At 43.5% G+C, this 23,978-nt stretch overlaps 7 protein-coding genes across 7 annotated transcripts; 2 read left to right on the top strand and 5 right to left on the bottom strand.

Moving 5' to 3' along the window:
- Positions 1–54: 54 nt before the first annotated feature.
- On the bottom strand, positions 55–2,050 carry BYT42DRAFT_535530 (uncharacterized protein; the record flags this gene model as incomplete). Its single annotated transcript, XM_051565472.1, has 3 exons — positions 55–1,079; positions 1,574–1,759; positions 1,817–2,050. 3 exons carry the CDS (start codon positions 2,048–2,050, stop codon positions 201–203), a joined length of 1,299 nt encoding a protein of 432 aa, XP_051421687.1. The 3' UTR covers positions 55–200.
- Positions 2,051–6,048: 3,998 nt separating this feature from the next.
- On the top strand, positions 6,049–8,573 carry BYT42DRAFT_499129 (Mechanosensitive ion channel-domain-containing protein; the record flags this gene model as incomplete). The annotated part of the gene is made up of 5 exons (XM_051564616.1): positions 6,049–6,669; positions 6,733–6,825; positions 6,906–7,011; positions 7,094–7,156; positions 7,228–8,573. 5 exons carry the CDS (start codon positions 6,049–6,051, stop codon positions 8,571–8,573), a joined length of 2,229 nt encoding a protein of 742 aa, XP_051421686.1.
- A 2,182-nt stretch (positions 8,574–10,755) lies between these two features.
- On the top strand, positions 10,756–14,459 carry BYT42DRAFT_615590 (chitin synthase-domain-containing protein; the record flags this gene model as incomplete). The annotated part of the gene is made up of 5 exons (XM_051571975.1): positions 10,756–11,290; positions 11,357–12,478; positions 12,659–12,891; positions 12,970–13,395; positions 13,470–14,459. The coding sequence occupies 5 exons, from the start codon at positions 10,756–10,758 to the stop codon at positions 14,457–14,459; spliced, it is 3,306 nt and encodes a 1,101-aa protein (XP_051421685.1).
- Positions 14,460–14,755: 296 nt separating this feature from the next.
- BYT42DRAFT_499744 (Alg9-like mannosyltransferase family-domain-containing protein) lies at positions 14,756–16,348 on the bottom strand (the record flags this gene model as incomplete). The annotated part of the gene is made up of 7 exons (XM_051564660.1): positions 14,756–14,951; positions 15,021–15,177; positions 15,391–15,499; positions 15,557–15,613; positions 15,672–15,811; positions 15,876–16,080; positions 16,142–16,348. The coding sequence occupies 7 exons, from the start codon at positions 16,346–16,348 to the stop codon at positions 14,756–14,758; spliced, it is 1,071 nt and encodes a 356-aa protein (XP_051421684.1).
- A 177-nt stretch (positions 16,349–16,525) lies between these two features.
- On the bottom strand, positions 16,526–17,596 carry BYT42DRAFT_403769 (GPI mannosyltransferase). Its single transcript, XM_051563408.1, has 5 exons — positions 17,588–17,596; positions 17,103–17,497; positions 16,970–17,040; positions 16,839–16,904; positions 16,526–16,763 (listed from the first exon to the last, which is right to left on the bottom strand). The coding sequence occupies exons 2-5, from the start codon at positions 17,294–17,296 to the stop codon at positions 16,579–16,581; spliced, it is 516 nt and encodes a 171-aa protein (XP_051421683.1). The 5' UTR covers positions 17,297–17,497; positions 17,588–17,596; the 3' UTR covers positions 16,526–16,578.
- A 266-nt stretch (positions 17,597–17,862) lies between these two features.
- Positions 17,863–21,774, bottom strand: BYT42DRAFT_499976 (uncharacterized protein; the record flags this gene model as incomplete). The annotated part of the gene is made up of 7 exons (XM_051564673.1): positions 17,863–18,282; positions 18,361–18,493; positions 18,566–19,350; positions 19,454–20,170; positions 20,245–20,357; positions 20,420–20,625; positions 20,696–21,774. The coding sequence occupies 7 exons, from the start codon at positions 21,772–21,774 to the stop codon at positions 17,863–17,865; spliced, it is 3,453 nt and encodes a 1,150-aa protein (XP_051421682.1).
- A 175-nt stretch (positions 21,775–21,949) lies between these two features.
- BYT42DRAFT_639592 (uncharacterized protein) lies at positions 21,950–22,944 on the bottom strand (the record flags this gene model as incomplete). The annotated part of the gene is made up of 2 exons (XM_051572519.1): positions 21,950–22,430; positions 22,501–22,944. 2 exons carry the CDS (start codon positions 22,942–22,944, stop codon positions 22,215–22,217), a joined length of 660 nt encoding a protein of 219 aa, XP_051421681.1. The 3' UTR covers positions 21,950–22,214.
- Between the last annotated feature and the right edge of the window lie 1,034 nt (positions 22,945–23,978).

Here is a 23,978-nt window from a genome sequence, read left to right as displayed (position 1 = left end):
CTGTGACTGGGAGCTGATCATGATATTCTTTCTCTGGTATTTCACCATGGCAGAATTGCTCTTTCTAATTTTCATTTCATCCATATAGCTTAAAGAATGCGCTTTGGCTTCATTTTTGTTTTATTAGTGTTTGAGAAGAACATGATTAAGTTAAAGCAAGGAAGGGAAGGAAAGGGAAACAGATGGAAATGCGATATATCTCACAGAAATGCATGATGAAGCATAGCAGGGGCTGCAGTAAACATGTGCTCTTGCTGTTGTGGTTGGGAGGAATGCTGAAATAAAGGTTGGAAAAATAAAGAGGATTGGGTATCGTATGTATTAAAGTGATGGAGATTATTTGGTGTGGTGCTGGTAGAGGATAGACTTGTGGTAGTTGTAGGAGTGGCGGCGATACTGGTGGCGCCAACCGTGGAGGTAGGATTAGAGAATGGCAGTTCAAGCATCCAAGAATTGTTAAGATCTGATACTTTTTGAAGAGAGTCTTGCGTAAAGAATTGGGCAGCAACGGCCGCTGCCGCCGCAGCAGCAGAAGGCTCCGGGGTGGCCGATGGTGACAGTGTCAAATCACGGCAAAGACCAGCCACAGTGTCAAACTCTGAAGAAGGTTGTCGCACCATCATAAATTTGGAAACCAGGTCAGGCACCAAAGTTACTAATTCATGGATCGCATGCCGTAATCCGTCGTAGTCGCCCTGTAAGGTGTGTACACATGGTTGACTTGCTTGCTTGCTCTCACAAAAATCACCACATTGCATCCACTGGTGGTCTATGCCCGATCGCCACATCGAAAACGCTACTGCACCTGTCTGCATGTGAGGATTGACGTCAATTTCTAGCTGACCCAGCAAGTGCCCTGTGTCCGATGCTACTTGGCCCAAGCGTATTTGATTGACGGCGTCCAGCCTTATTTGAATTCGAAATTGATTCTGTTCATCTTGCACTTGCCATACCAGCTGACGTTCGTAAGGAAGACCAAAACATGTGAGATCCCATTCTTGTGATTGGTTGGCTGAACGGGCGAAACGTGTCCATGTGTCGATGCGTATGGTAGTGGCAGGAAAAGGAATGATATAGCTCTCTAAAGACAAATATGGAATGAGTTACAACTTTGTAGAACAATATGCAGGTTGATTGCATCAGATAGCCACAAGTCAAATGGAAGGGAAAAAAAACGATTCGTGAAATCCCAACATATGGGATGGAGTATCAAAGAAAGGGAAGAAAAAAAAAACAATGGAGAGGTATCAAAAGGGAATAAGCAGGGGAAGGATATGAAGCAAGGGAAATGAAAAGAGCAAGACAATGTCAAGGAACCATAAAAGAAACAAACATATACAAGAGGGAAAAAAAGGGGGAATAGATTGGAGTAAAATGAAATGAAAAAAGGGAAAAATGTCTTAGTGGTGTTGTAAGACAAGGAAGAAGAACAAGCAAACCAGCGGGAAAAAGAAAAAAAAAAGAAACAGGAGACATGTAGGAAAAAGAATCGAGGGTCCAACAATTTTTGGAAGCGAGAAACAGGAGTCATCTATATGGAAAAAATAAAGAAAAAGAAAAAGAACTATTATACGTTACCTGGATTGATTTCTCGATCAGTGCCTTCAGACATGGCACGAGGGATAAAATCAATAATATCGTTGGATTTGGCTTCGGGTTTGGAACTGGAACGGGGACGTTGTCGGTTATAGATGGAATCATGGAGTTCCCGCAACGGGTCGTCATAGAATTCAGGAGCCAGTGGTGATCGGAACGTCGCCTGATAGCGTTGTGGCGAATCTGCACGCGGAGGTGGCTCAATCCATCCGGTACGGACATTGGGCATCAATGCTGGCATGCCGCCAAATGGATTATTGCACGCTGATTCCATTTTTCGAACTTTCGCACGTCGATTCTGAAACCAGATCTGGATGGTACGTTCGGTCACGCCCAATTCGCGGGAAAGTCTCGATCGAATACTGGAATCGGGCAACGGATTGCATACAAATGTTTCTTGTAAAACGGCGACTTGGCTGGGCTTGAGGTGAGTTCTTTTGCGAGTGGCGGCCATGGTAGGTTCTCTGATGCGATATGTATTTGCAAGACGTGATCCAGCACGGAAAAATGAAAGACAAAAATGAAAGTAGCAATAAGGAATGGCAAGGGAAAAAAGAAATTGGTTGAAAGAGGTTAAAAACTAGAACGTCAAAGAAGCTTACAATAAATAAATACTGGTTGGTATCCCTTAACCGACCCTCAAAAACTCTTTTAAAGCAAGACGATGGATCCACTGGAAAAAAAGAAGGTACCCTTTTTTGGGGGAGGGAGGGAAATGCAAAACGTGTGCACAACTTACCAGTGACATCTATCGACAGGACTGTCTCCCTTTTCCCTCGCTTTCTCCTTAGTCCTTTTTGTTGGTGTATCGTCCAAGGAAACGATCAACTTATGACATGGATCCATGGTATCATTCAAAAAGGGTCTTTGTCAAAATTTGAAGGAGGGTCAAGAACTTTTTTTTCTGCCGCGCTTTCTGTAAGCATCCACTTAAACTCATTATCGGAAAAAGTGGCCGCAGACGTTAGGCCGGTTGAAAGGGAACATGTGTCTCCTTCTGTCAAGAAGTTCTTTTCGTATAAAGTCTTCAGGGCTATAAAAACATGTTCAAACTAGTTGTGGTATATGGCTTGCCACAGCGCTAAACGACGAATGAGTAGATCATTCAGGAGAATACCCCGCTACGAAATAAAATAAAAAGAAAAAATAGACCCTGAATAAGCTGTATGGATCATTGGGGAAAATTCCATAAAACGGAAATACAAAGTCCAAGAAAAAAAATTTCATAGATTTCACCATATTGCAAACAGGATACGCCGCCCCCAGTTGCAAATTGTATTCGCTATCTTTTGCAATGCAACAAGAATGACGATATCTTTCTATAGCACGCTGTCTCCATTGAGCCAAACCAAATATATCCCTTCTTTCAATTGAAAATATTGATACAATAGCTTGGATCCTTGACATCAGCTGGATCTACAATAACTTACATATGAGATAGAGGTTAAAAATACTAAATGCAATTGATCGTGCTCAAGACGCATGCACAGCCTTGAGATTGCTGCTCGATTTGCAACATAGTTCAGATCCAACATATTGTCACGACAGGAGTAGTATTGCCAAAACTTCCTTGTATTGTAACCCTTTCCTTATCGATCACCAGCTGAACAGCTTCCGAAATAACATTTTTACCTATGCTACAATACCTGCTCGAAATTTGTATTGCATATCCTCATGACAATAAGCCGCAAAAATGATCGTAGTTGTAGTAGGTCTTGCTGCAGTGGTCTCATTTATTTACACAATGCAAGTACGTCTAATCGATTGTTGTGCATAAACTTGAACCCCAGCACTGCCTCAAAACGGTCATCGAACGTAGTACATCTCATCTCTCTCTGATCCAAAGGAAAAAAGCCAAGTACTGAAACGAGGACTTTTTTTTGACGTGACCCTTTGATTAAATCCGGAATGACAGAAGGCACATCGGCAGAGCAACAACTACAAAGGCAAATGTTACGTGGATACCCTCCAAGAAAATATGTCAGAAAAGCGTACAGGAACGTTGAGAGGACATATACAACATTCTATGAATATTCTAATGGAATTTTACAAGTGAGACGGCGACACTGCTCTCCACTGTTAATGTAATCCGCTTTTTATAAAATGAAAGATAAAACTTTGCTTGTGCATACAGCAAAAAAAAATTCTGAATGTTGGTCTGTGTTTGAGAAACTTCTTATATGCCCCATATTGTAGAACGCAAAAATGTAAGCTACTCGTTGTATCTGACTATATTAGCCTCATAAAGGCGGATGTATTGTGATAAATCGAGCATGGCATCACAATGAGTACATGTCTCTGGTTGTTTTTGAGTTCTTCGGTCAAGCGCTGTAGCATATTCTGCTTCTTCTTTTCAACATGTCAGATTAGATTCATAGTCAACAGTTACTTAAACCCTGACTGAAACGATTGGGGAGGTTCTAGATCTTTCGCAAAAGACGTAGGATAAAATTTCCCAACTTTGACAACTCACGGTGCTGAAAAGCAAGTGCTCCTCATGGAAAGCACGCGTTTTCTGCCAACATTTTTGTCAAGATGGTCAAGCCTTCTTGCTGACACTGCAGTCGAGGAAGATCTGATGTGCAAGAGCCATTGCATTGAATCTGATGCGCACAGTGTGCGTCTGCATTTCTGGTCTCTCGGCATCGAGAGTAATGTCTCTCCGGGATTCTAGACCAAAAGTGGACCAAGTTCTCCATTCAAATGCAGCAATTCAAAGGAACCTGGGTACTGTTTACGCACTTCAACCAGGGTGGAACCCTCATACCAGGTCTCTGACAAGAAAGCAAAAGGCTAAAGAGCTTGCCATAGCGGGTTACAAAGTTCGGGCTATTCGGCCTTGGCGCTTATAACGCAATATTAGCCGGATCAAACTGGCTCAAGGAGGTGGCAATTAAAAATTGACAATATACTAACCAATGCCCACCTGATTTTAAGCCGAAACAATGGAAGGAATAACATGAATTACACACGATCCAACTCGATCATCAGATCTGAACCCAGAAGAAAAATCTTGGGGCAAAGGAGGGGAGGTGGCAGATGGAAAATAACGATCTCATTCGGACATTTCCTAAAGAGAGACATTTTGGATATTTGGAAGTCAAGAGATAAAAGATAACACCAATCCAGGCAAGGTCTCTGAATGCGGTCTGTGGCAAAAAGCCCCCGTTATTGATGTCCATTACAGAATCTAGAATTTCTTCCTTTGTCAACCTTCTCATAAACCCTTTTGTTGCATCGTTTAAAAGATTTTTCGATGCACTTTTTTCATTCCATTTTTTGCTCTGTAGTCTGTGTGGTAGAAAATTATTGAACCTGAAAAGCAAACCAGAATTTTTCTTCATAGAAGGGAATCCCGGCCACTTGCGAAAAGATGACCCAGTGCTTTACAATACAATAGAACGCCAGACTGTATCGACTTTTTGACACAATTGAGCAAGTAGGTTACGGCCAAACTTTATACAAGCTGTAATCACTAATCTCTTACCAATTGGTGAGCCTGCAGCGCATCTTTCTTTTTTTTTCCTGTGTAAAGAATATTCTGATTTCTCATTGGTCGCAATGTCTATTTTTGTCAACATGCGGTCTCGGAATTGGGTCAGAGCGACATTGATATTGCAAAGGGAATACCTGTCATTACCATTCAATAGACAAATTTGAGTGATTTGTGCAACCGTGTAACCATCTCCTTAATTGGATGGATTGAAAGACAAGCTGGACTCTATTTTCACGTAATACAGAATCCAGAACAATAGGTAGACTATGTCACCAATGGAACGATGATCATGCATCCAAGTTGGATCGTTTTGACTAGAGTCAATGCTTGCCATTTGTGGCTAGTGAATTGTACACTTTTCCATAGGAGCCATCTCAGACAAATATATATGATGTATTTCGGCCTTTGTCCGCGTGGGATGTACCAGGAATATGCTGACCATGTCTACTTGCTCGTCAATAAAAAAGTGACCATATTAAAACAGCGCGTATTCAGCTTGTATCTAATGCAGCAATAAACCCCTACGATAGGAATCATTTCGAACCGCGAGAGTGATCGTCGATTCCTCCATGGTATGTTCTGGACCAGAAAAAAAAGTTTTTTTTTCTTCTTTTTTTTTGATTTTCAGACGACGGAGACAATGAGTTTTGTCCGTCACGGTCGATAATTGGATACCCGACTCGCTGTCTTATAATTTGCTGTTCAGACTTGCTTTTTTTTACTCGAGTATCTCCGTCAATTGCCAAGAGTATCTCTTTCTTCTTCCTAAAAGTTCAGTCATGGGAAAACACAGCAAGTCTGTAAGAATAGCACACGGAGAGGATGAAGCAAGCTTAATGCAAGGTAAGTACCAAAATAGGAACTGAAGATGCTCCCATGATCTAACGAACGATATTGCTGCGTCAACAGATCCGGCTCCTGTACCGCAGACGCCAGAGAACTTTTACTCTATCCGTATGGACTCTACCAAAGTCGAAGAAATCGAAACGGTCTATCCAGAGGACTCGAGCTTTCTGCCTTCCGAAAAATCGTGGCCTTCCGAAACAACGTTGCATGCATCCACTGCCCCTAACGCGGGTGCCGATGTACCTGAAGTTTCTGATGAAAAGCATCACTCTCACAGTCATCATTCTCATCACGGTCTCCAAGGTCACGGTCCACCTGACGATGAAGACGACGACGAATTCGACTGGAACGACGATCCTGATCAGGTTAAGCCTAAGCGACGCAAAACCACTCGACAACGGATACAAGAGGCGATGCGAAAACCATGCTGTTGGCATTATCTGTCGCCTTTTATGAAACGCCTCATCTTTGCTATCACTGGTTCTTGTATCTTTGTGATCATCGCTGTCTGCGTGAACTTGCTGCTGCCTGTGCCTTCCGAAGAAGAAATGAACAGCCCAGGGTTCATGAATGTCCGTTCCAACGTTCAGCTGTGGATGTTCTGGGCCGCGTTTATGTGGCATATCGGTTGGATCACTACGGTGATCATTGAAGTGGTGCCTTCCGTAGCATCCATGTGGACCAAGATTTTCCGAGGCAGACGGTCCGAGCGCGTCAAGTCAACTATGGAGGTACAGATTTTGAATGGCTTTTTGTGCAACTCGAAGCATATTGGACTCATAAATTTCTCATAGTATTACATGAGTGTCAAATTGTATCTCGGCATTTTAATTATGGCCTCCTGGAATTGGGGTTCTTGGGCGTTCCTTGTCAACTTTCCTTACAATGTAAGTAATCGTTTTTTTTTTTTTTTTGTCTCCATGAAAGCATTGAAATTTATTGTTTAATTTACCCGCATTGACAACAGTCGGTGAAAAAACAAGGTTATTCGCATATTATCTGGAACGTGTTTGCTTGTATTTTTGCAGCAGCATGTTTTCTATTCGTGCAAAAAACAATCATTCAAATGATTGGTAAGTTGGATAAACATCGGAGGGTTTTTGTTTCCTGGAGTACGTCGAACTAATTTTGTCCAATCACTCTGTCTATTTTTAGCCACCCGTTTCCACAGTTTCGCCTACAATGATCGATTGACGGAAAATAAAAATTCTCTCAAGAGTAAGTCCTCGAATTACAGGATAAACATGGCAAGCACCGTTGAGATGAAATACGCTAACACTGTGATCTAGTTCTCGATTCCCTTAGCAAGGCCGAAAATCGTCGCACACGAGGCGGAGACCCCAGACTGCGCAATCGTCGCTCACCGCAGGCGGGAGAGCTGTTCGAACAAGCGTACAGCACTGGTGTCCAAACGCCCAGTGGCCGTCCTGATTATTATCGACAGACCACCAATTCCTCGGACAAGTTCTCTCAGTTCCAACGCAGCTTGAAGAACATTGTGTTGACCGATGATCCTCATAAGCACTCTCGAATCGAAAAGGGCAAAGTCGATATCAACTCCAATGAATTTGCCAAAAAGGTGGCCAAGAAGCTGTTCTACTCATTGGCTTATCCCCACGGTGCGATGCCTCCACCCGATGAAGATACCAAGCGGCATTTATATCTTCAGGACTTTTTACCTTTTTTCAAGACCCGGGAAGAAGCCGAAAAAGCGTTTGCCATGTTTGATAAAAACGGAAATGGCGATCTGACCCGCCGTGAATTCCGTGATACCGTCGTTCAAGTTTATCGAGAACGCAAGGCGCTTGCCCAGTCGATGCGGGATACGTCTCAAGTTCTTGGCAAGATCGATGGTATGCTCCTCTTGGTTAGTATGATTGCCACGATCTTCGTCTCGTTGGCTATCTTTAACGTGGACATTTGGCGCTCTCTCGTCCCGCTGGGATCCATGCTCTTGGCGCTTACTTTTGTCTTTGGAAACACGGCCAAGAATACTTTTGAAAGCATTCTGTTCATCTTTGTGACCCATCCTTATGACGCCGGTGACTACGTATTAATTGATGACCAATTTTTACTTGTGCACAATATGGGGCTCATGGGTACTGTCTTTATCCGTGGTGATGGACAAACTGTATATGCTCCAACGACTGTCTTGATGACCAAGCTTATCTCCAACGTCCGTCGCTCTGGAAACATGGGTGAAACAGTCATCATCAACATTGACTTTCGAACCGGTACGGATCGTCTCCATCTGCTTCATGAACGCTTGCAAGCTTGGGTCGACAGTCAATCACGCGACTTTGCTCCTGGTTTTGACGTGCGTGTCTCGGACATCATTGATGTGAACCAACTGATTCTCAGCATCTGGCTACCGCACAAGGGCAACTGGCAAGATCTCGGCAAACGGTTCCAGCGCAAGACCCGATTCATGATTGCCTTGAAAGACATTCTGACGGAACTTGAAATCAGATACGAATTGCCAGCGCAAAGATTTACTCAATCTCGGGAAGCCGCGCAGGATGGCTTCTTGATTTCAAACAACAGTGGTAGTGTCATGCAAATCACCCCTCAAACTTTTAATCCGAGAGATAATCCGCTCAGTCGTAGCAATTCTCAAACCGGTGTCGGTAATTAGATACCTTCTATTTCGATTGTCATCATCTTCTCGTTTTTCCCATCCTTCTTTTTGTCCATTGTAAATTATCTCACGTTTTTTTTTTTATTCAATCCATCATTCTTCCTTGTTTTCCGCAAAAAAAAAAGCCCCTCTCATGTCATAATCGTTATTTATCTTTCTTCTTGTGCAATAAATCCCTCAGATCTTTTTGATGTATTTTAACTGTCTGTTGCTAGTGTAATTTCTTTGTATGCGTCTAGTCTATAAACGGAAATTGATGTTGCATGCGCTTTTAGTATCTGAGAAGCAGCATACAAACAGACACCTTTGGCAAAGTTTCTCGATTTTTATATATCCATGGGGTCACACAAGATGACTGGTTTACATTTTCATGCTAAAAAAAAACTGATAGCCTAGAAAACTGATCTAGACCGACAGGAGGTCAAAAAGAAACAGAAATTTAGCTTCTTTCCATCGCGACGGATCAGACTGCAAGAAGAACCGTAACACAGCAAAACCAACCGAAGCCTTTATCCAAGAAATAGAATGAAACTTGTAACCACGCTACAGAAAGGTGTAATAAACTGCAAAAGGCTGTTTGCCAACTTTAACACATCCATCGGCTGTCATTGGTGAATATAGTCTGTCATTTTAGAAATGAAATCAGCATAGTAACCTGGCTTTGATATTTTACTTTGCACTAAATTTTTTAATCTGATGAATCAAAGGAACATATGCCACATTGCTTCTCTTTTAGATTTGTACTCGGCTGTCCATTTTTCATAAAGGAAATAAACCGAGATTTTAAGGCTGAGAATTTTGATCCGTCAAAAGATAGTCCCGCGCATCATGCATGCCTCGTCTCCAACGCCTCATTGTAGAAGAACCCTGCTCGAAAACTATTTAAGGAACAAACGCAGTCAATGGCAACACAAAAACATGCAATGAACCTTGTAGTTTTAACGTTTTCCCAAGAGACAGTGTGAGGAAACAGTGTTGTCAATGACCTGGAACGTGTTGAAAACAGCGTGATATTTCTTGAGAAATGAACTCTTCTTAATGACGTGACAATACTCACGACTATGTCTTTTGATTGTCGATCTGAATGATATGCGGATATTACCTAAGCCGCCGTTTGAATTTACTCGATTATGACGCGAAAAGGCCATGGCTCATGACTAACCTGCTCCATAGTTGTTTATCTATAGTTCTTTCTTTTCCTATTTTGATGAGCATCTCCAAGAAAGCTTAAAATGCAGATACAGATACGCTTCATACATGTCATGATGTTCGCTGCTGGGAGACGGACGCCTTCTGAAAGCGATGCAAATCCAGCATAGCTGGACTTTTTGACGCGCTGACGAGCGTGGTACAAAACTCGGAGTTGCGCAAGGATTTGTGGTACAACCCAATCACAGAATGAGTCTGATTTGCTGCAGATCCCAAACCTAACCTCGAAATCAGCGGTATGATTGTCTATGAAAAAAAAAGGTTTTTTTTAAAGTTGCTGTTTAAAAAAAACCAAGCGAATCATAGCAATGAGATTCATATCGTAGTTCATATAATAGAAAAAGTATATTTCATAAATACATCTCTATAACTTTGTATTACATACTTTGCAATACACTATTTAGCGCGACGTAATGTTCAACAAGGATGTCTGTGGCAAGAGTGATTGCTTTTTCTTTTTGGTTTTTTCATTATTGAGATCGCTGCATGCAAAAGAGATAATGAAAAAGAAATAAAAAGGCCATTGCCCCTTGGATGGCCAGTCTAGACTTCCAAAAAGGCAACACAAACCATCATCTGCGCAACAAATCGGGGCGAATCCTCGTAATATTGCAATTAATAGCGGACACTCAATCCAACGGCATGGTTGCATGAGGACCTGTCATGGTTTCGACAAAAATAGAGCTCCCATTCTCTTTTTTCCCCTGTCAGTTTTCCCCTCCTTTGCACCGATAATCCCCTTTTTGCCCCCGCCAACATCAAAAAAAGAAAAAAAAAAGCCGATCTATCACTCTTTTATCGAGCAATTGCCTGATTCTTTTTTTTTTTTTTTTGGCTTCGCGTTTTTTCTCATTTCTTTCTTTCTCTTTAACTTGTGGCTCTCTTTTTTATTTCATTCTTTCTCCTCCTTTTTTCTCATCACTTTTCATACTTTCCTTTTCTCTTCCCTTTGTCATCGTCCTCCAACATCATGCCGGTTCGTTATGACAATCATATCGGCGGAGGTCAACCTGGCCAGGACTATTCCTATCAACCCCCTGCCGATAATAACTACTACTACAACACAGGCACTGCTTCGGTAGGACGAAGGGCCACTACGCTTGGACGTGCACCTACCCGTCGTATCGTTCCTGGAGCCAACAGTATCGCCAATGCACCACAAAATATCCAGCGTGGTCGTACCTTGATTCGACCTGATCGTTATCAGGAACCGCCGCCGTTAATGACGGGTAAACCTACTACACAACGCAGTCTTTTCGATCCTTGGGTCCTACTTTCCCGCATCGTCACATTTTGGGCATTACCCCCCATGTTGAAAGCCATGAAGATGCCTGATAAAGGCATGCAACAAGCGTGGAGAGAGAAAATCACGTTATGCTTTATTATCGCATGCATGGGAGGGTTCGTCGCTTTTATTACGATTGGTCTCAGCTCAGTTTTGTGTCCGCCCGATCAGGCTCTCAACCAACAGAATTACGCATCGTACGATGATCCTATCAACAGTGGTAATGTATCACGTTGTTTTGTATAACGAACGATAATTAATGGAGACAAAAAAAAATTCCATCTAGCTTCACTACTGGGCGTGCTAGGCTGGCAGTTTAACATCACCGAATCTAAACCTACTGATAACGTCAACTTTTACCAATTGGCACAAACGCCAGGCACCGATATCACCAATTATTTCCAGCATGGCACCAATATCCCCGCTTGTCAGAGTCTCGCCGGTTCTCCAGCAGCAGCTTTCCAAGCTGTCACTTTTGATCCCTGCTCGGCCAATAACGGTCACAACGGTTGCAGCCTTGGACCGTTATCGCTGGCAACATTTGATCAAGTCGGCATCAAAAACACCTCTCGCCAGGTCGGCTTTGACTGGGCCCAGCTCGCATTACCGAAATTGCAAAACTACTTTGTTATCGATGGCAACGTGTTGAATATGGATCCATACATTGCAGCTCATCCCCAACCTATCCAGGGAGACGATCTCGATGGCGTCATTCGCACCATTCTGAATCAGACATTTGCTGAAGGAGGCCGAGATGGCACCAAACTGATGTTCCGTCGCAGCGAATTACAATCGTCCATCAACTGTCTGGTCCAAAAGTACAAAGCCGGTCACATTGACAAATCAACGCCTGGATGTTTTACCGCATCGATTGTTTTGGTGTGCTCGCTATTTGTGGTCTTGTCCATTGTGTTGGCCCGCTTCTTCATGGCGCTTATCTTTTCATGGTTCATTTCACGCAAGCTTTCTCGAACTCCGCCCGACACGGGGGGAATGAGAGCGCCGACTCATGTTTTACCCAATCAGACCATGGAGATGTCCGATATTCGATCTGGGGCTGCCGCCAAAACGAATCCAAGCACGTTTGGCGGCTCTTTTTCCGTCGATGTCGGTAACGACCTCTACACGGTGATGTTGATTACGTGTTATTCCGAGAATACCGAGGGCATTCAGGCCACTGTCGAATCGCTCTCCATGACGGATTACCCCGACGATCGTAAATTGCTCTTTTTGATTGCTGACGGTATTATCACCGGTCATGGTGAGACCATTTCCACCCCAGATATGTGTCTTGGATTGGTTACCTTTGACAATCCTGAAATGAAGAATCCCGAGCCCAAATCCTACATTGCTGTTGCCAACGGTGCCAAACAACACAACTGCGCCAAGGTGTATGCGGGACATTATGGTAAGCCATCGGCATTGGTCTGACTAGGAAAGGAATCGGGTGATAGGGCGTTTGAGTTGGATGGAGTTTCGCGGCAACGATATATATGCGGGTGACGGAATAGACAAAAAGACTGAAATGCTTGGCGATCCATGTTGAAGAGGTTCATTATTAATGCTATTTATTTACCTTTTTTTTTAGTATGCAAGGGCCATAAAGTACCTATGATTCTCGTGGTCAAATGTGGCAATCCGGACGAACAAGGCAAACCCAAGGCGGGCAATCGCGGCAAACGTGATTCTCAGCTTATTTTGATGAATTTTTTCAGTCGCGTCACCTACAATGATCGTATGACTCCTTTGGACTACGAACTATTTCAAAAGATTACCTATTTGATGAAAGTCACCCCGGATCATTTCGAGCTGGTACTCATGGTAAGTAATGGCATCACGAAACCCTTGATTGCTGTGGAAATGAAATGAGTTACTAATGGCCATTATTAAACTTACCAGGTGGATGCTGATACCAAAGTCTATCAATCGTCATTACGGTTACTTGTCAACTGCATGGTGAACGACAATCTGATTATGGGTCTGTGTGGTGAAACCAAGATTGCCAATAAGCGCGATTCATGGGTCACTGCCATTCAAGTGTATGAATATTTCATCTCGCATCATTTGGCCAAAGGATTCGAAGCGGTTTTCGGTGGTGTGACATGTTTGCCGGGCTGTTTCTGTATGTATCGTCTCAAGGCACGGAAAGGTGATGGCGACTGGATCCCCATTATTACGAAGCCTGAAATTGTTCAAGAATATTCTTCCAATACCATCGATACCCTCCATCAAAAGAACTTGCTCCTGCTTGGTGAAGATCGTTTCTTGACAACGCTGATGCTTCGTAACTTCCCTTTCCGAAAAATGGTCTTTACACCGCAAGCCGTACGTATTTTTTTTCTGGACGCAGTATTTGATATGGGTTTGGTGACTAAAAAACCGGTTTTAACATTGAATAGATTTGTAAGACGGTGGTTCCTGATGAATTCAAGGTGCTGTTGTCCCAGCGACGTCGTTGGATCAATTCCACCATTCACAACTTGTTTGAATTGGTGCTTGTGCGTAACCTGTGCGGTACTTTTTGCTTCTCGATGCAGTTCGTGGTGATGATGGATTTGGTCGGTACATTGACTTTACCTGTGGCCATTGTACTGACGGTGGTATTGATCGTCTCCATGGCCCAAACTCAAATCACAAGTTTGACGATGGCGGTACCTCTTATTCTGCTTATCATTGTGCTATTTTCACCGGCGTTCCTCATCCTGATTACCACACGCAAATGGGTCTACCTGATGTGGATGTTTGTCTACTTATTGGCACTTCCGATTTGGAACTTTGTGTTGCCTGTGTATTCTTTCTGGCATTTCGATGACTTTTCCTGGGGTGAAACTCGTAAGGTGGAAGGTGAACAAAAGGGTGACGATCACAGCAAGGGCGACGGTCAGTTCGATCCTTCCAAGGTACCTTTGAAGCGTTGGGAAGATTACGAACGCAAACGTGTACGTGCAAACAAGCGACGTGAACGCAAAGAGCGGCAACTACGTGAAATGGGTCCTGTCCATTTGACACATTCCGTTGTGGCTCCGGGTGAAGATGAAAGCAAACGTGGTTTACTGGCGGATCCCGGCATTGATGATGATTCAGGCTCCAACATTTCATTTGGTGGTGCTTCGGATATCTCGCAGGCCAATCCGATGCATTACTTTGATCCTTCGAGAGAAGCTCCCGCCAAATCTGGCTCAGGTTACTATCCCGCTTATCGACCGCAATCACAGGCCCCCGCAAGGAATAATCCTCCCCTACAACCTCATCCTACAGCTTCCGGTCCATGGGGCTCTCATCAAGGAAGCTTCGCATCCTCTCCCGGTACACCACCCACTGGTCCCGGCCAATATGTCGGTAGCCGGCCAGCTCCCCCTTCCAATCAAAACTCCTTCCATGGTTTTTAAAGAACACCAGCCGCTGTTTCGCAGCAATAGTGATAGAAAACGGAAAGAAGCTTACCAAAAAAAAAAAAAAGAGAGAAGAGCACCAACATCACGTTCGATTATTTCTGTTATTATATCCCATCATTTACCTTTCGCTTCTTCACTGTATCTTTTATTTTCCAGCATAAAGTTTTTCATTTGATTCATGATTATTTTTTTTTTACTTGTCAATATAACTCATCATATCACAACAAAAACAATGAATAAAGTGAATCATGACATACAACATGGGTTCCATTGTTAGGCAACCATATCATTTATTCTTCAGAAATGAGAAGATAGACGTTTAGGCTTGGAGGCGGCGTGACCAGTTTCATCTTCCAGCGGCCTTCCTTTACCAAGCGAATACTTATGTTTTCAAAATCTACATGCGGGACATAATTGCCGAGAAGTAAATATCGATGACCGTCGACTTGCGGTGGTGGCTCAATGTTTGGTGCAATCAACAATGTTCTAACAAACATGAGAAAGAGAAGCGTTAGGGAATGTTTAAAATTGATGAGCACATAAAACCTGTTTTACCTTTCATATGCATCAGAAATGGTCGATTGAGCAAAATCAATCTCATAGAACTGTCGATCAGTGCGCAACTTGACTCCAGATCGCTGGCGTAACGTCTCTGCTGCGCAAGTTTCATTCCCAAGACAATCCACCAATTGAACTTGCATAGCATGCGTTCCTGTTCCAGGTGTCAAACGTTGATCACTTTTTTTTACGCTTATATCATGATGCCACTGACCTCTCCACGATTTAGGATACCCTAATAGATGCTGTGGCGGCATATAAGTCTTGTAAAACACCAAATGCGTGGTGATATCGAGTTCGGCATCTCGAATGTCATCTATTAGCCAGCATGAATCACCCGTTACAAGCTAAGCAGGAAGAAACGTACTTGTAGATAACCCCAACTGACAGGTCAAGTGCGAACTATCCAATAAGTGGCAATTTCCCACCTTGGTCACTTGTCCTTGAAGATAAGCCATGGCAGGAACAATACCACCCTAACGTGCATAATCATTAACCCGCTGATCAAGAAAGAACAGGTTTTTGGCTTTTACCTGGTGCAAAACCCCGAAAATGTAGAGGGTGGCTATGTTAAATACGACCCACAGTAACTATTATTTTGAGTGTTAGCATACCATAACCGTCTTTCTGTATCGAAAAAATATATACCCAAAATGCAACTGGCAATCTGCGTTGGTGCCATGCCACCAAAAGAACCAAAGGCACTAACATCGGTGCGAGAAAACGGGCTTCTTGATGTGGCATAAGGGAAAGTCCAGCCATACTAATACCGACGATGCCCAATAACACTACATCCACGCCCAATCGTAAATATGTGCTTTTAGTGATCTCCAAATCAATTAGGTGACATACCATATATAATCGGTGCTTGAGCATCATTTTTGGCTCCCTTGATCATGCTAATAAACTTTGCCGCAAACACAAAAGCGAGTGGCCCGAATAGCATAGGAAGATTGACCAGTAAATGGACATAGCGAGGGTGGATCCCGTGCTGGGCCAAATTTTCGGTTTTCAGGTTATACAACAGGTTATTCAGAGGCGTCCATGACAATGTTCCCTAACATTGTCAGTCAGGGGTGGATTAATTGAGCTTTCTCCTTTGATGGTTTGTTCCATACTTCATAGGCCAATTGCGTCCATTGAGAAGGATGCAAGATAAAATCCAATAGCTTATGCAAAGTATCCATATGAACGGAACCGGCCGTCAGCTTTAAAGAGCCGTAATACAAAGAATCAGCAACGACGCAGAAAGCCGCTACGGTCAATCCTCCAAATAAAAATGCTTGAACCAAGCGTAGCCCGTTCCTTGAGAAGCTAACATGCATTGAATCGTGAATAGGACAAACATGGCACCAAGAATACGCTTCACTTACTTTTGATACGCTAGCCATAAGAAGCCTAAACCAACTGCCAATCCATAAAGCAGGAATGTGATACGCGTAAATACACCAAGGCTCAGAAGACTACCGAGGAGAAAAGCACTTGCTGCAGATGGCTAAAGTTCGGAAACGAAAAACAGTGAAAAAATGAGTCGAGAATAATTTGGGAATATGCATCAAGCTGTCACCTTTTGCCAAAGTTTGGTGTAAACGACAAGGCTGAGACCAAGGATAATGGCCTCTGCAGAATTGGAAAATGGACGAATGTAATAAACAAGCATCACTTGGCTTGTAGCGACGAGAAACAGAGGCAAAACAATGCCTTGCTTGAGATAGCGGCATACGCTAATAACGCTGTAATCTAAACATCATTGTTAATTCTTCCATACATATACGCGTATAAACACGTTTTGCGTGCTTTACACGCGAGTCTTACCGATAAGGATGGAAAAAAGAAAACAAGCGGTGCGCTGGACGAGAAAGATCACCAGGGTTTCAGGCACTACACGACCGTTATTGCTCGGTTTCTGACTGAGCTGGCAGTAACAGAGCGATCAATGGACCTACCTTCGTGCCATGTGCCAGTTACTGCTTCGATAAAGCGCAAAAGGCAGAATGGAATGCCTGTCACTAGGTATCTACAGTGTTGCAGGCTCGGTTACCAACGTGATGTGTGCATGTTCAAGTTTTATGCACATACGGTATGACTATGGAACGTGCTGCATGTTGTGGTTGGTACTCCCATGGTGTGAATGTTTCAATGTTGAAGACGGATCCAGCCGTGATTTCAGGTGACTGACAGTATTCGTCCGGATGCACATATCCGGGTAAACTGGAGGCCATCCATCGAAGCCACAAAAGGCCGACGTACAGTATCACATACAACGTCTTCATAATGCTTCCAAGAAAAGAAGACAAAAATGTGAGGGGAGCAGCGCACAATTATATCCCAGGGATTCGTGGTTTCAAAACGAAGACTCTTTGTGCGATGATCCCAGCAGGTTCCTGTCAACGACTTCATAGGTAGAACAACTGTGGATACATCATTTACCCAGAAATTTGGAGCCTCTAAGCTGCATGTATCTGACCACGGTCCTGTAGAAGATGTGAAATTCTTGAATAGGTAAAAGCCATCTAAATATCTTTAGACTATCATTGCCTGAGCGAGCAATCGGTTGCAAGTACCTCACTATAATGATTGGTCGGTTTCTTTTTTTTTTCCTGTAGGAAATCGTAGGTTGTTATTTAGGTTATACAAAGGAGTTCTTCACACTGACATGGTGAAAACTAAATGGAGTTACTGTGGCATAAACGAAATTCAATGAGTTATTTTGACATGATGCTTATTTAGAAAAAGATTCGGAATTTTATCCATATATTTTTCAAGGGGGCTGTACAAAATGCAAGTGAACAAGAAAAAAAAAGAAAAAGTGAAAAAAGAAAGAATGATCTAATAGTATTTATGGTCTAATGCCCAAGGTTAATCGGATACCCATGCTCATCAATTCCGTGGTCAGGTATCTGAAGACATAAGGAATGGCCACCAAATCGATGCCCTTGGAAGTGCCACATGTTCGGCACTCGAATTGTCGCTTGTTGGCCAGAGAGGAAACGATCTTGGTACAAATTGGCGACACCAACGATCCACAGAGTCGGCAAACATGGGCTTGTGAATAATCGGAACAATTCATCAAACGATCTTGCAACAAGAAACTGGTACCGTGAGCCAGTAAAGAATCACGTTCCATCTCACCGAAACGAATACCACCCGCACGTTTACGGCCCTTCACGGGCTGCATGGTAAGGTTGTGCACAGGACCGGTTGTACGCACTTGGAATTTATCGTTCACCATGTGTCTCAGACGTTGATAATAAACGACCTGTGTCAATTTGCATATAAGTCATCACAATCCCAAAAAATGAGCTATATCCACAAAAATTGTCCATTGACTACTTACACCAATGTAAATGTCCATTTTCATTTCTTCACCAGTGATACCGGAATACATGGGTTCATTGCCGTGATAATTGTATCCAGCTGCTAACAGCTGTTCACCAAAGTAATCAGCAGCGGTATATTGTTCGTTAAATCTAAACAATTCACACGTTAGTATCCTCAGCTTCTGTCTCCGCAGGATCCACGTTGAAAACCAAATGACTTACTTGAAGGGTGTGCTATCCTGAGCAATGCCGTGCAAGGCACCTGCTTTTCCAGCCAAACTCTCGACAAACATACCGATGGTCATACGTGAAGGGAAAGCGTGAGGGTTGATGATAACGTCGGGTTGCATACCGGACTCGGTAAACGGCATGTCAACGGCAGGCCATTTTTGTGAACAGACACCTTTCTGACCGTGACGAGAAGAGAATTTATCGCCAATGACGGGAGAACGAGTGATACGAAGCTTGATGTGCACCTTTTGCAATTCGGTGGTACCGCTGTCATCGCCGAGCAAACGAACTTCATCAACAAACGCATCTTCAGGACCCTTGTATTTCTTGACAATGGCTCGACCCGTCGATTCATCGATATAGGAGCACAATGGATCATCGGCTTGCAACAAGGTACCAATGTGTGGTAAACCGTCGGCACCCAACTTGGTCATGAGCTTCTTGCCTCTGGCATCCAAACCAAAGTGATATGTAATAGGCTCGCCTCGTTGACGAAGGCTGTTCAAGTCGACAATTTCGGATTTATAGACCGTACCGTAACCGAAACCACGTTCGTGGGCGGATTTGTTGAGAATCATTGCATCCTCCATATCATAACCCGTGTACGAAATGACGGCGACAATGGCATTGCAACCGTTGGGGAAACCATCCAAACCGTAATCGTTGTGTAACTCGGGTCGGACAACAGGCGTCTGACCAGTCTGAATACGATACATCTTGTTATCTGTACGATGACTCAAAGCCGTAGCAGGAGTACCCATGGTTTGTTTACCCATCTAAGTATGTTATGATCTAATCAGCCAATTTTGATCTCCCTTTTTCACATCCGCGACATCCACAAAGAAAAATCAACGGGATGATTTTAGTGAGTAAGTTTACCTGACATTGGTACATGTTACGTGGAGATTGGTTGAAATCAGAGAAAGGCGTCATATTAGCGATAATACTGAGCATGTTCGTTGGAGCGAATTCTTGATGGGTGGTTACACCAGGTTCCACTTCGTCATCCATACAAGCAATGTCCATGTAGACTTGTTCAAAGGTACCGACTCGGTCTTCTTTGCCATTACCGAGGAATTTAACAGGACGCATCATGCGAGCGGGGCTGGAGAACAAGTAAAGACCAGGGTATTCACCACCATAAGATACAGGAACATTGGCAATTTCAATATCAAAGGGAATATCCTTTTGACGATTCACACGCCACACCTTGAGACTGGTAGCCACCTTTTCGGCGGTCTTGGGCGTACACCAACCGACAATACGGCCATCCAACAATACTGCCACATCACTAGGACGATTGATCGAGTGCAATACAGGCTGGGAAACACCCAACGAAGCCAGAAGCGACGGAAGACGGCTGACATCCAAAGGTTCATTAACGACCTTGCACTTGTGAGCCAAATGGTTAAGCAGACCACAAGGAGCACCATCAGGTGTGTGGACAGGACAAAGGAAACCCCAAGCTTCTGGAAGCAATTTACGAACAGACGTGGTCTTCAATTCAGCAAAGAAAGCACCACGATGGATACAGCGGAAATGAGAGATGTAACGGTAAAAGTTGAGCTTTTCGGCAACAATTGTATAACCGCTTGCCTATAGGATCGATACATCAGCGATTCCATTTCTCCAGAAAAACGATATCCCAAAAAGGAAATGCTGTGCCATACCTGTTGAAGATCCAAACCCGTTTTACTGACGAGATTACCCGTAGCCAAGAAATAGGCAAGCTTGCTACCGATATCAGGGCTCACTTTACGAACGACATTCAACATGTAATTTTCTGAACGCCATAGAAAAATAAGTATAACGGATACCCCATCATGTTGCCACTGATGAACTTACTATTGAAAAAGTCCACCTTGGCTGGCGTCAGACGAATTTCGTTGCGGACTTGCTGGCGGATGCTGGTTAACCAGTCAAAAATCTTTTCCTTGAGAATCATGTTGTAAAGATGACCGCCCAAAAGCACTTCTTGATGTTGAGGAGCATCGGGATTATCAGGGCAACAAGCACCAGAAACAAGAGCATACAACTTGCGGATCATGTAGCTATAAAAAAAAATACATATACTTTTAGCTTCATCGATCGCATTTTTATCCCCCTTTGGTTGATACATACATCAACAGATTGAATTTATCGCGTCCATTATTCAAATGAACCAAGATGATCTTGCGAAGCACTTCCTCACCGATTTCCTTATCCGATAAATCTTCGGCAAGGCCCATGATGATTCTGAATTTTTCACCGAGGTATCGTAAACAATCGTCACGTGTGTACAATGAATAGATCTTGAAGCTGCGCAAAAGCAATTCAATACGATCGGTCAAGAAAGTGTTCTTGATATCGCCTTGGGACAAGGCGTCAAAAATTTCCTTGTCCGAAGTATCCACCAACGCCTTGAGAATAAGGACAACAGGAACCATGTATTCCTGTTTACGCCAAGCGAAACGGAGCATAGCGTTACCATCGACGAGATAATGCACGGTATTGGTCTGAGTGGTCTGATCTCGGCGAGCGCAACGGATAGCGCAACCATATTGAGAGTAAGTAGCGCCACGATTTTGGAACGAATTACGAATGATGGCAGTAACGTGGTTACGACGAGGAACAATCAAAAGACGGATCAACTTTTCGATACCGTTGACGATGAAATAACCGCCCATTTCCTCAGATTCTTCGTGATGCTTGATAAGCTCCTTGGGATACATGTTCTTGAGATTACATCGATTGGATCGAACCATAATAGGCACCAAACCGAGATCTCGCTGATCCGACTGAACAGGGCCGTCATTGACTGTCCAGCAAAGCTTGACTTGAAGCTTGCCGCGATAAGTGACTAATCTTTCTCTGCATTCCGAGGGATACGTTTTGCGCTTCAATGTCATGGTGTCTCGTTCGTTGACCATGGGCTGGAAAATCTTGGGATCCTCCACCCACATGGTAAGCTTGTTACCCAAACTCTGACCGTCCTCGGTGGCGTTCAAGGCATTAAGCACATTATCAAACACGGATTGTCGGCCGATATCCTTGACAGCGTAATCAAGCAGACCTTCCCCTGCGTCGCCAAATTCGGTGATGCTGTTGAACGAATCCAGGTGAGGCTTGATGACTTCTTGCAACAAGGGAACACCATATTCCTTGTCGGACGGCTCCCGGAACATGCGCTCGCGCTCCAACGTTCTAAATGTAGACGGCATCGTTTTGCAAAGCGCTGAATCAAGGGAATCTTGAGCAAGGCCAATATGAAAAAAAAAAAAAAAAAAAAAAAAGGCCTGAAAAAAATTGTGGCTTTCCAAGTCACGGTCAGCGGCTCATGAAAAAAAAAGGTTTTTAGTGACGGACCTTGAAACGTGGAAATTGAGACAATTTGCACTCCAATTGATTCAAAGACTTGCTTGCATCCCATGAATTGCATTCTCAGAACTGTACAGAACATGAAATGTATTTAGATTGAACGTCCTTTTTTTAATTGAGGGTCCCGGGATTGACCAAAGAAGACAAAATTTTCTCGGGGAGACATGTTGATCTTGACTAGAAACAAACAAGAAATAAGGTCAAATTTTAATGCGAGATAATAGGAAACAAATACAGAAAGTGTTGTTCAAATGCTACAGTAAGAAACGTCTATGCTGAAAAATTACTCTTGGTCAGGCATGGGCAAAGAAGGATCGGTGGGAACAGCCTTCCATAATCCTTCAAGATCGTACTTTTGTCGGATCTCTGGTGTGAATAAATGCACGATAAATCGTCCCAAATCAATCAACAACCATCCAGAATCATCGTCGCGTCCTTCAATATGAGGCAACGCTTGGGTAGGAAACTTCTCGGGATTGGATCGTATCGCCTTACGTACCTATATCATCGATTAATATTGAGCTATCCTGTCGTCGGGGCCGCATGTTTCCCGCAGATATTCCACTTACCACTCCTCCGAGATTTTCAGCTACACTGCTGAGAAAGCGATCTCCTTTTGCGCTTTCAGCAATGATCATATAGTCTGTCCAATCGCACTTTTCTCGCAGATCCAAAACAGTGACATTATCCATTTTACTTTCGGTCAACAATTCCTTGATGACATCCGCCGTGATTTGTCCCGAAGCCATCAGCTCCTTTGAGATGTCTTCCATCGCCGAACGTTCTTGCAAATGATCACCCACCGCACGTCGCTGCCATAATGGGACGAAATCTGTTTCTGAGATCTGTGATTCGAATTCAGGATCCACAAACCATTCGGTATCGACCGCAGCATCTTCTTCCGACTGCAATTCGGGATAAAGTTCTGGATAATCCTTGGCATCGATTTGTTCGATAGAGTCTTCTTCCGCTTCCTCTACAGGAGCCTGCTGGCTGGTCTGTTGCTGTTCCATATTTTTGTGCTGTTCATTGCAAACCAATGTGCTTTGCTGAAACAAACGATACGTGGTCGGATGGTAATATCGCGAAGTTGATACTGCGCTAGCCTGCCAACAGCGGGTAACCACTGAAGATCGGACGGCGGCTACTCTTGCTAACCGAGAGAAGGAGAACATGCTAAAAAGCGAATAAACGAGACAGTGTTTGCTCGAAACAGAAGACGATTCTTGCAGTCGCGGATAATGACTGTGACTTTCAGAATTATTTCTGACAAGCAACATTTGGACGGTGTTTCATTTTTTCTCCAGAGGCGACTTTGCGGATCGGAAAATGCAACCTCTTTTTCTTTTTTGATCACCCAGTCGTCTCCTCATCATTCAACGGTCGATGCTTCGTGATGATAGCTTTTTCTTGCTGGATTTGTGATGAAGCCACTTCGTACCACTTGACAGCAACGCTAAAAGGCTCCTGTGAAAAATTGTGAATGATCACAGAGTGGCAGTCACGATGAGAAAATGATTTCCTCCAAAGGGTTATGTGACATGAACAAATAAGGGATCTTCCACCTATGCAAGCTTGAATAGAAAGTCGAGAAAGAAAATAGCATGTCGTCCCTTCTAAAAAAAAAAAAAAGCGGTCGGGAAGGGCAATTCACCTCATATGTCGAAGCACACAAGTTACGGTTATCCATCGTCAAGTTAAAGAGATCCGTGATATTACAAGGGAAATGTTTTTTTTTCCCATACTTTAGTTGATAAATGGCCTTTCGGTACGAGATTGAATCAACCCATACTGCCACATAGGTCAAAAATATTCACTGGCGGATTCTTATTCGCAGGATAGCGAAATCCCACGAACCAAGTAGAAAGCGGTCATGGACTACCTGGATCGGAAAAGGGAGCCCCAATAAGCTTGCGCATCCTTGTGATACTTAGGCATCAACAGTTACACGAACAGCTGGCAATCTCGAAAAACAGATTCCCTAAAAATGATCCACGGATGACTTGTTCTTCATACAGAAAGGACCATAAGCTCTTTTGCTTGTATT

The sequence above is a fragment of the Radiomyces spectabilis genome, assembly GCF_025331425.1.
Source record: "Radiomyces spectabilis strain NRRL 2753 chromosome Unknown BYT42scaffold_9, whole genome shotgun sequence".
Classification (NCBI taxonomy): domain Eukaryota; kingdom Fungi; phylum Mucoromycota; class Mucoromycetes; order Mucorales; family Radiomycetaceae; genus Radiomyces; species Radiomyces spectabilis.
Note: the sequence above shows the minus strand (reverse complement) of the source record. Positions and strands in the feature narration are given on the sequence as shown.

What these genes read in the sequence shown, in the direction of transcription:
- BYT42DRAFT_403769 (XM_051563408.1), bottom strand. Translation starts at nt 17,296, where the DNA reads ATGAAGACGTTGTATGTGATACTGTACGTCGGCCTTTTGTGGCTTCGA. An exon ending in GCACGTTCCATAGTCATACC is followed by an intron (nt 17,041 to 17,102) that starts GTATGTGCATAA and finishes GCAACACTGTAG; the next exon opens with ATACCTAGTGACAGGCATTC. An exon ending in AACTGGCACATGGCACGAAG is followed by an intron (nt 16,905 to 16,969) that starts GTAGGTCCATTG and finishes ACGGTCGTGTAG; the next exon opens with TGCCTGAAACCCTGGTGATC.